The sequence below is a fragment of the Sinocyclocheilus anshuiensis genome, unplaced genomic scaffold (genome assembly GCF_001515605.1).
Source record: "Sinocyclocheilus anshuiensis isolate Anshui unplaced genomic scaffold, SAMN03320099.WGS_v1.1 scaffold773, whole genome shotgun sequence".
NCBI lineage: Eukaryota > Metazoa > Chordata > Actinopteri > Cypriniformes > Cyprinidae > Sinocyclocheilus > Sinocyclocheilus anshuiensis.
The window spans coordinates 778,733-789,781 of record NW_015539930.1 but is presented as its reverse complement, the minus strand read 5'-3'; the positions used below and the strand labels follow the sequence as shown (position 1 = coordinate 789,781).

General features: G+C 39.0%; 1 protein-coding gene across 1 annotated transcript in view; it reads right to left on the bottom strand.

Annotated features, from left to right (window-relative positions):
* Window positions 1–11,049, bottom strand: part of pkd1l2a (polycystic kidney disease 1 like 2a) — a 26,462-nt gene that overhangs the window by 6,038 nt on the left and 9,375 nt on the right. The window contains exons 6-20 of the mRNA XM_016484006.1: window positions 6,134–6,316; window positions 5,918–6,055; window positions 5,684–5,839; window positions 5,475–5,599; window positions 4,530–4,650; window positions 3,319–3,450; window positions 3,007–3,232; window positions 2,730–2,920; window positions 2,352–2,582; window positions 2,098–2,199; window positions 1,835–2,013; window positions 1,575–1,721; window positions 1,275–1,474; window positions 627–871; window positions 320–533 (exon numbers count right to left, since the gene is read on the bottom strand). Of these exons, the coding sequence (XP_016339492.1) occupies window positions 320–533; window positions 627–871; window positions 1,275–1,474; window positions 1,575–1,721; window positions 1,835–2,013; window positions 2,098–2,199; window positions 2,352–2,582; window positions 2,730–2,920; window positions 3,007–3,232; window positions 3,319–3,450; window positions 4,530–4,650; window positions 5,475–5,599; window positions 5,684–5,839; window positions 5,918–6,055; window positions 6,134–6,316 (2,590 nt within the window). The remainder of the gene's footprint in view (window positions 1–319; window positions 534–626; window positions 872–1,274; window positions 1,475–1,574; window positions 1,722–1,834; window positions 2,014–2,097; window positions 2,200–2,351; window positions 2,583–2,729; window positions 2,921–3,006; window positions 3,233–3,318; window positions 3,451–4,529; window positions 4,651–5,474; window positions 5,600–5,683; window positions 5,840–5,917; window positions 6,056–6,133; window positions 6,317–11,049) is intronic.

Sequence of the window (11,049 nt, the reverse complement as noted above, 5' to 3'; positions counted from 1 at the left end):
ATTATGTATTTATAATCAAATGCTGCTCTCAATTCAAAGTTGGAGGTGGGAATACTCAAGTTAAAAATTTCCACTTCCGACCTCAAAGCATTCCAGTCATACTCATTTAAGACAACTAGAACTTAAATTCTCCCACTTCCACTTGAAAATAACCAATGGAACATTGCTTTCGTTCCACCATCCTGGATATAACATCAAAGGACACTTCTCCCTGAAGTCGGGTAGATCAATTTCAAACCAACTAGAAGTTCCAGTGGTTATTTTAAAGTATGAGATGGGATAATTTGAAGTTCTGAATTGTCCATGTCCATGGACTCACCTTTCAGATTTACACACTCCAGGGAAGCTGCGAGAGTTTGCTTCTTTTTAGAAGAGTCCGTGTAAAACTCACTTCCAACTCGATTGTGTTGACGAATTATCTCTTCAACCAGTGACAGCAGATTGTTGATATCTGTTTTGGTGGAGTCCAGTTCTGTCCTTGGAACAGGTCTTCTCATGACCTTATAGAGTGACTGTGCTATCCGTTTGATGTCCTGAAAAGATATTATAAAAAATGTCATAATACCACATCCATTATGACAGAGAAATTGAACTATTCTGGGCCAAACTCTTAGAGAAGGACTTGCCTTTATCACAGTGTCAGGTGTGATTTCCTTGTGATTATTGTGTGGAGGCTGATTCGGAGATACACGCCCTATTTTGCCTGGCTTTTTGGGATCTATCTTTGACTGTTGCTTTGAAGATGATTCAGACTTTTGTTCTCTTGGACGAGCATTTCTGAAGATGCTCACAATGAGGAGATTGATAGGAAACATGATAATGGAACTCTGGATGCCAATCATGACCTGTTGCCAGGTGAACTCAATCTGACCTGTAGCCCATGCAAAGATAGAAATCACATTATTATGAATGTACATATGTTTGATTCAAGCAACACACGTTTTGAAAAATTGTCCGTTTTTTAACCATTAATGACTGAACTACTACAAACAATGGAGCTGTCTAGTATATTAAACAGGTGTGATGCGATGGTGTTCTAGTGGTATGATAAAAAGCTAACCAATGGCATGGAGTGTGATTGTCATTCTGTGCCCAAGTGCGACTTTAGCAAGCCATGTTTGAGTACAGTATCCTGTAGTCACATGTAGTACGGACTGAATAATAATGGACTGAATGTACCGACTAAATAAGGATGGACATGTTCAACTTTGCTGATAAGGGCTGAAGTGAAGTTGATGTAAGATACTGTTAGATTAATGTTTTATTTGTCATACCCAGGTCCATGGTCTGCTCTGAGGGGTCTGATGGGATACCCCAGAACATGATACTGGTCAACATGGTGCAGAGCAGCAGCGAAAAACAGCAGGAGACACGCTGTACTCGAGTAAAATTGCTACTTGGGGGACGACTGATTACAGAGAACCAGATGTGACCATCACGGAAATCTTTTGCAGTCTTCATGAAGAACAAATTACTGTAAAGTTTAAAGACAATAAATTAAACGTTAATGAGAAAATACCCATAATTTTGTACCACACATCTATTTCTTACCCAACAATCTCTCAGCTACATACCTAAACCTTTTCAAGTCCATCTCTGTTGCTACAGGGAAAACTTTATCTAGTGTACATTCTCCCAAGTCAACGGACAACCATGAGTTGCACAGGAAGTGCCACTTCTGCCCAGTCTCCAGGTCTTGTACCATTACCTTGTTAACATACCTGTGACAATTCCAGAGGGTCACATACAGAAAGTAATGAAATTACATAGACAAAAATCAACATGCCTCCAAGAAATCTGACAAAGTACTATGTGACATTTCTATTCATTTTACCAAGCAGGATGCTGTCCTGAATTGTCATGCCACAGCCTAATACTTTGTAGCTCTCCCAGTGAGAAGGGGGTGGTCAGCAAGTACATGTCCAGTCCTCCCCTTTCAAACACTGGTTTTTCAGGGTCAGTCAAATGATGAGGTTCACTCTCTCCTTCTGTGCCCTGTAGAGTCACTGTCACCTGGAGCGATTTTATGGCAGTGTTAATACTGAATGGCACAGTGTTCCTGAAAAAATGCTGGAACTAAAGCTGGATGACACTTACCTGAGAAGAGGTGGAGGCCCCACGACGATGCCCTGTATTGATACTCAACAAGTAACGATATTCAGCTAAGGGATCATTGTCCTCAAGTACTGTGACCTTCACCTTTAAGTAGGGAGATTACCATGAAAGGTAAACAAGGTAGTTTTTATTTATTTTATTTATAGTTTATCTTTTTGCTTTTTTGATTCAAACAAGATAAGGAATTACAAGTGTCAAATTGGATTTTCAAGAGAACCAGGTTTCTAAAAGCAAACCTTCACTGCATCCTGAATATCCTTTCTTCGTGCCCACATCACAACCAACAGGTAAGCTAGGATGATGGCGCCTACAAAACACACCACCACTGGGTTGTTGACGAAGGTTGCAAAGAGTTCAGCAGTGCGGGACACATCAACAACGTTGGGCATGACGAAGAAAGAGCTTCCAAAAAAGGTCAAATGGGTACATAGGCATTGAGTAACCAATGTTGTAGTACGAGGGCCAACCTGAAAAAAGGTAAGGCTCTAACCATTAAATCCTCTATAAATTACATGCTTATTCAGTTTAAAGGAGCGTTCACACGGATAATGATTGCAGTAATAAAATAACTGTCAGCATGAACGGCCTTAAAAGACATTAATTGATCGACTTACCCTACAGCCATCGCCACTCCAATTGGCCTTTGTCTCATCCCAATACAAACAGTGAGCAGCAATGGTTGTGATGAAAACTGAGGTGTTTGTCGAATTCACCCCTGCTCCAACAACAGGCCTCACCAGAAGGTAGTAAACGCCTACTTCTATTGTCATTTCCGTAGGGTTAAGCACCCAAGTGTACCTCTCCTCTGCACCACACAAATATAACAAAATAAGTCTCAATCTCTTTCTAAAAGTGTTCAATTCTGTTCATTTGTTTATATTGGTTAATAACCTTCAGAGTCGCCATCTTGAGGTAGCTGGATCCGAGCTTCATAATTTGTATCGTTAGGGTAGTCCTGAAAACCCAGGAGCAACTGCAGAGGTGTCTCCTCTGAAGGGTCTAACTTGAAAACCAGAGATATATTGGGTGCAGTCACATTAATGACGACAGTGCTGAAGTTTGCCAGTTCCAGAAGAGTTTGGTAAACCTCTGCCACCTCTGTCCTTGGTAAGAGAATCTAGGAAATGAAGAAAATAAGTTCTGGATGTTTTATGTTTACAGTAGCCAAGCTTTTGGCCTTTATTGCTGACAATCTCCTTTTACCTCAATCTCCTCAGTGAGGTTTGCCACTGTAATCACAGAGCCATTCATTTTGGTGAGAGATAGAGACCCCACTGATCCACTAATATGCTCGCCCTCATGCCGTGAAAATGGATTTATCCTGAAACTTGTCATCTGTGATACGTTCAAGAGAAAATTAGTATTACAGAAGTCTAATTTTTGAATCTTACCTCACAAGTAGGTGGGAGAGGTGTCCAAAGGTTTCTCCTACTACTATTACGCAGATAACATGCAACTCTACTTTTCATTACAACCAGACGATTCCACGGTAGCTGTGTGGATCTTGGCCTGTCTGGCAGACATCTCAGCATGGCTGAAAGAACAACTCAACCTAGCAAAGAGGGAAGTTGTCTTCCCAGCCACTCCAACATTTCAGCACAATTTCACCATCCAGATTTCGACGATAATTTCAACCAGATCAGTCAGAAACCTTGGAGTAACCTTTGATGACTAACTAGTTAGCTTCGATGAGCTTCAAAGACCACGTTGTAATACAGTCATGCAGGTTTGTACTGCACAACATTCTGAAGATCAGGCCCTTCCTAACTACTGCAATGCTCTTCTGGCTGGTTGTCCAACATGTACAATCAAATCTCTATAGATGATACAGAATGCAGCAGCACAATCAGTCTTCAATGAGCCCAAGAGAGCCAATGTTACACTTCTCTTAATCTCTCTTCATTGGCTACTGTTTCAAGACACTGATACTTGGCATCTTTTTACCTCTACTCCCTCTTTACATTCCCTCTAGAAGCCTGAGGTCAGTGAGTGAGTGGAACCTTGTGGTACTATCACAGAAAGGCACAAAATCACTTTCTCGAACATTCACTGTTCCTTAGTGTTGGAATGATCTTCACAACCAAACCTCTTATAATATTCAAGAAACAGTTAAAATGCAAAAACAAATTTCCCTTGAGCACTTAACTGTGTCCTGTTAATGTTGACTCTTTAAAAGAAATTCTATGCTTTTACTATTTCTTATGTCCCTCCCTGTTCTAGACAATGTCTGAAACTTTTTTTATATGCACTTCTTGTGTTATTGCCTCCTCAGGATGAATCACATTTGTTAGTCACTTTGGATAAAAGCATCTGCTGAACTAATAAATGTAAATTTGACCTAAAATCTAAATTATGGGCTCATCAACTTTAGACTTCCTAAAAGAGAAAAAAGATTAAATTGTCACTCAACTCACCCGTACATCTACTGGTTCATCTGGAGACAGAACATTAGAGCCCAGAGATGGGAGGATAAAACTGGCAGAGCTGTTCTTCTGAATGTTAAAGGGCTGTTTCTGAAGATCATCCGATGATATTCTGAAAGAGCACAGCAGAATGAGTCATTTTATTTCTTAGGCTGCAAAATAAAGACCCTATTAAAAGAAAATTGAGGTTTGCTCTTTTTAGTTCATGCCAATCAGTTTTGAGGCTGTCTATATGCTTGTGCACAAATAAACTTTTACCACATATTGAAAATTAGCAATTTTCTCTTCAGTAAAATGTACCAAATTATCTCCTGTGAAAATGGTCTCTAGAATGTGAATGTTCACCCCATATAAAATATAATTAGCACCTGTTTCTGACTAGCAATACCATGTAGTAAATTGTGATTTTGCGAGTCGTGATGTAACAGGGGTGCCCAAACTCGGTCCTGGAGGGCCGGTGTCCTGCAGAGTTTAGCTCCAACTTGCCTCAACACACCTGCTGGTAAGTTTCTATTATGCGTATAAGTGCTTGATTAGCTGGTTCAGGTGTGTTTAATTGGGGTTGGAGCTAAACTCTGCAGGACACCGGCCCTCCAGGACCGAGTTTGGCACCCCTGTTATAGGCTATACCGACTTCCTGTTTCAATAGAAAATGTGTTAAAACAAAATATTTATCAAGCCATTTCATGGCTTTTTCATCCCCTCTAACCACCTGTTACAAAGAAATCACTTTTCACGATCCAACCATTTCGTGACCCATTTGTCTCACAGAATATCTTGTTTTGGAAAAAAAAATCCAAATCTATGTTACATTGTGACATACATACAAAAAAAAGTTGCAACATACAAAATATGTTAAATTATGGAAGTAAAATGGGTCTTATGTTTATGAGTTAAGACAATAAATTCCTTGACCTACCAACATTATTCGTTTACCTGTTGACATATAAACCAAAAACTGAAGAGCTGAGTATGATGGGCTCCTGGTTCACCTTTTTCCCAGCCAACAAGGCACTCTGAACATTGTCCACAGTGTTTAGTAAATGACTGGAGATCTCATTCTGTAGTACAGAGTAATGAAAACAGTGTCAAGAATGATGGTTTTGAATCAGAATATGGAGCAAGGCTTGAGTGTTGTGTTGTACCTGCTTAGAAGTACTGGAAGAAACTTTGATGATGTTACTGGCAGCATCAATAATCGGCATGGATGCTTGCAGTATCTTTTCAGAGAACTCCTTGCCAGAAAGCGTCAAGGAGACCAAGGACTTACTGAGGTTTGTTAGCAGATAACTAGCCTGTAACTGTAGCCAGGATGCATGAGTTAGGAGAGATGTATTACTAACACTGTATTGCTACCATCTGGATGGTTAAAGAAGTACCTGAGCAGTGTCTGTCAGCTCATGACCCTGTGTGGTAAGGCCTGAAACCACATTAGCACTCATCTGCACATCTGCTGGATTCTTTGGAGGGAAGGAACTCGTGGCAGCACTCAAACTCTGCAACATCTCTTCCCTCAGCTTCAGTTAGAAGAAGAATATTTGCTTAAAAGATGGGTATATAAAACATTTCTGAATGTGCATATTCCTATGCACTACCTCTTTTTTGACACTGTCATGTTGTCCTTCTGGTAATGCATCATTCAGTCTGTCGGACACAGACTGGAACATCTGTGCCAGCGCTGCCCCAGTGAGTCGACCTTGTTGCTGCAGCTGAGACACCTGGTTGGAAACCAGCGCCTGGAGATCTCCAACTGTGTGATTACTATTGGTGTCCTTTACCTGGAATGTGATGCACAACAATTTTTATTTCCACAATTCTGTTGTTCTGTCTATCTTGACCGTCATTCTTTTTGTCTGTCATTTTATCTGTCTAACTAATTCTTAGGAAATGGTTCCATGGTCTCCATAACCTGGTACTGATATTACTGAATGATACTATTCATCACAATTATATATAAATGCATTAAAAAAAGACTGAAATTGGTTGAAAAAATATACAAGTAGGGTTTAGAACCTAAATTTTGCATTTATTTAATTTACTGAATTACATACATTTTTAATATTTTATTTATTTATTTATTATTGTTTTATTATTGCTGAGCATTGACACATGGTTTCCAACACTTGCTCTCCTTTTGCCATAATTATATGGCACAAAACATGTTTTGAAAAGGAAGTCATACTGTCACGGAAACGGGTGTGTGGAGGCAGGCAGGACGACGAGGACGACAAGGATTCCAATAATGACATTTATTGTAGACACAACAAGGCAGGTTCAGGTAGGTGAGACACACACTCGGGGTAACATTAACAATAACCGACACCAATGCTCAGACAGACAGGAACTAATATGGGGTGAATAATTAGAGGCAGACAGGTGAGCACAATGACGGTGATTAACTAATGATTAGACGGGCTAAACCAACACAAAGGGAAGAAACCACAACAAACAGTCCACAGGGGCATTACACATACATTCTTATATATTTAATTATTTATTTTATAATGTTTGGTTTATTACGAAGAAAAAAAAAACGACCAACATTTACTTAGATGTCTGTTTATATGATCAAGTATAAATTAGTATATAGATTCCAAACTTGTTTAAAGTTTGAAAAGTTTTACAATTTGGTCATTGAAGAACAAGTATGTGTTGATTATCTGAATATTCATTCATCTATGCTCTTCGCTCACTGTGTAGTGGTTACAGATCTGGTATTTTGGGCATGAAGTGGGAAACTATAATGTCTTGAAATTTGGCAATGATTTATTCAATTTCTAAAGGACAAGTGGCACAGCTTTCTGAGAATGAACAATCTGTCTAATTAATACAGCTGAATTGTTTTGAAGTGTGTATTTTTTCACTTGCTTTTGAAAAGATGCTCATAAACACATCAACTCGACTACAAACCCGAGTGGTTACAGCAGTGTCAGCAGTAACACCTGCTGCATTCTTAACAGTGATGTCCACCATCAGACTGTAGTTGTTATGTTTATCCCCAAGAGGAAGGTAAAGCAACTCCACTGTGGGCTCGGCACCACAATAAAAATAATTATCTGCAAAATAGGTAAAAGTACACAAAGTTAACCCTTATACACATAGGTTGATTTTACCAAATTTAGAATATAAATCACATGTCTTACCCCTGGCAGTTTTGAAGCAAAAAATACAGGACCCAGCTCTGCAAAAAGATGGATCAACTGAGCAGCTGATCTTAAAGGGAGAGAGAACATCACCCACAAGAGGACTAATGACACAGGAGAGAGGACTCAAGGCGACAGGGGGCGTTACAGAGTTGAGTGATTTATCAGTAGTATGAGATGATGGAGAGACAGTAGTCGGCAAAAGCGGCTGGACTGATGAATCCTCAGCACTGGATGTATCAACAATTGGAACAGTGTATCTAGCAGATCCAGATAAGCTGTCCTTGATAGCTAAGAGAAAACACATATGGCATCAAATCCACTAGGGTCTTAAATTTGAAGTTGTACAAAGTAATTTAGTAATTTTAAGATGTCATTGTTACTGTGTAATTACACAAATAAATACAGAGTAATATTGATTAACAGCATGCACGTACTGTACTGCAGGGTTAGGGTTTGGTTTAGGGGTAGTTGAATGGTAGTTTAATTATGCAAAGTTTGCTATATAGTAGAAGTTATATGTATAACAAGGGCACTGTAAATTAAAGTGGTTTGGTGGTCCCAAAAAGCACCCAAAAATGAAAATGTGCTGAAAATTGACTTACCCTCGGGCCATTCAAGCTGTAGATGAGTTTGTTTCTTCATTGGAACAGAAATGTAGCATTACATCACTTGCTCACTAATGGATCCTCTGCAGTGAATGGGTGCCGTCACAATGAGAGTCCAAACAGCGGATAAAAATATTACAGTATTTGTTTAGAATCTCTTGGATTGTTTTTGCTTGTGAACAGTGCTTGATCTGTGCATATTTCTCTCTTGATTCAGATGAGACGACTTTTTCACTGGAGTAAGCAATGTTATGGATTATGGACTCTTAATTTAGCCGAAAGCAAAGCTTTAAATTAAAACGCCTTAATAATGGATTTATTTATTACAAACACACAGCTTTTCACATCACAAGATTGATGGGGTGGTGTGGAATATTGTGATGTTTCTCATTCTGACGGCACCCATTCATTGCAGAGGATCCATTGGAGAGCAAGTGATGTAATGTTAAATTTCTCCAAATCTGTTCTAATGACTCATCTACGTCTTGGATGGCTCAAGGGTGAGTACATTTTTTGCACATTTTTATGTTAAGGTAAACTACTTCTTTAAGTCACATTTAAAAATGTATGAATGTCACCACATTAGATAATAATATCAAACCAAGCAGAATTTATTTGTATTTAAAGACAGCCCAAACACACTTCTTGAGCAAAAAAAATTAAAACAGATGTGCTGGGTTTCAAACAATAAAATAATATACTGTTTAAAATGAACACAAAAAAATTGGACACTTTCTGTTTTTTTTTTTGTTTTTTTTGCAGATTCTGCTTGTTTTGATATTTGGCTATCTGTGCATTGAAATTCATACATTTGTAAGAGTGATTTCAGTGCCCAAGCTCATTTTAGGGCCAATATTTACTTTTCAGAACAACGGGTACAATTTAATGTTAAAGCAACTCCTACCATAAACCACCACTGTGATATCCTGCTTTGCTTTTCGTAGTGCATCACTCTCTATTGTAAAAGAGCTGCCCTCTGCCTTCTGTATCAATGGCTTTTTCACTGACTCTGAGTGACAGCGGCTTAGTGAACCCTGTGGGACGATAATGTGTTAGATGAATACACCATACAAGCACATGGTCACATTTAAAAAGTCAGAGGCAGGTCCCTAATGAAAAAGAAGTGTGCTAAATCATAATGAATGTGCACATGAAGTGTAGTTAAAATATTCAAAGTGCATTTTTACAAAACTCTACTTGCAGATAGCCTAATATATTATTGGAATTATAGGCCACTTAAGTGTACTTAAAGAGTGTCCAGTATCATGACTATTTTTCTTAACATCTATAAGTATACTTTTAAAAAGTTAACTTTGTAATAATGTCAAATTAAAGGTTCTACTTAAACATTGTAAATAATGTTTTAATAGTCGTTTTCATGCTTTAAACACTTTAAAGTACACTTATTTTAATATGTTGACACACATACAAAAGCACATGTAAAGTACTTTAGAATTTTTACTGTAGTGTACTATTTGATTGCAACTTTATCATTACAAATGTGTAATTACAAATATATATTTAAAAATGGGTTTCAATGGAAACAACATTAAAGGGGTCATATGATGTTGCTAAAAAGAACATTATTTGGTGTATTTGGTGTAATGAAATGTGTTTATGCGGTTTAAAGTTAAAAAAACATTATTTTCCACATACTGTACATTATTGTTTCTCCTCTATGCCCCGCCTTTTTTAAACGCGCCGATTTTTACAAAGCTCATCGGTCTGAAAAAGCGAGGTGTGCTGTGATTGGCCAGCTATCCAGTGCGTTGTGATTGGCCGAATACCTCAAGCGTGTGACAGAAATGTTACGCCTCTTACCATACTGTGATGCCGTGTCCCGGAGCGACGAGACAAAAACATGAAAACCCATTATAAACGAGGCATACGGCGGGCTAGAGTGAGCGGCGGCGGGCGGGCTTGAGAACGGCGAGGCCGGCGGATTCGTCGAAGGAGTGGCCGGCGGGCTTGTGGCAACCACATGTGACGACCCCGGGCTGGACTCCGCTTCGTCGACGGTGAAAGCCGATCCGGCGATCCACAGCGCGAAGTTGATGTATTTCCTCAGCGACCAGCAGGGATCAGCTCCAGGCATGACGAAGTGGATATCGTCCTCTTTTGGAAGGCCAAACAAAGTAGTTTCGCTTTCACAACGAAACACACAGCGCCTTCACGACATGGCGGTGGCGGCAACAACAATACTACAGCGAGAATAAAAGTTACGCCTTCTTTCTTTGCGTGAACATTTGGGCGGCGTTATGCAAATCTTCCCACATTGTGATGTAGACATGTGGGGGCGTGTTAGAATGAGCCGTTTTAGGTAGATGTGGTTGACTCTTAACTTTTATAAAGAATATCTCTTTGGATTTGAGACTTTAGTCTTTGCAACTTTACAGATCTTCTTTATGCACCAAGAGCTTGTAACACTTCAAAGAGAAAGGAAAAATTTAAATCGCGTCATATGACCCCTTTAAAGTATATTTTAGTGCACCATAAATGACAATAGAAGTAATTATGTATTTACATATAAAAATGTCCTTAAGTCCTACTTAAAGGGATAGCTCACCCAAAAATTACAATTCCAAACAGTTGCACTGGCCCCTGTTGACTTCCATAGTATGGAAAGAAATACTATGGAAGTCAATGGGGACCAGAAACTGTTTGGTTACATACATTATTCAAAATATATTTTGTGTTCAACAGAAGAACAACTTGAGGGTCAGTAAATGATGACAGAATTTTCACTTTTGGGTGAACTAT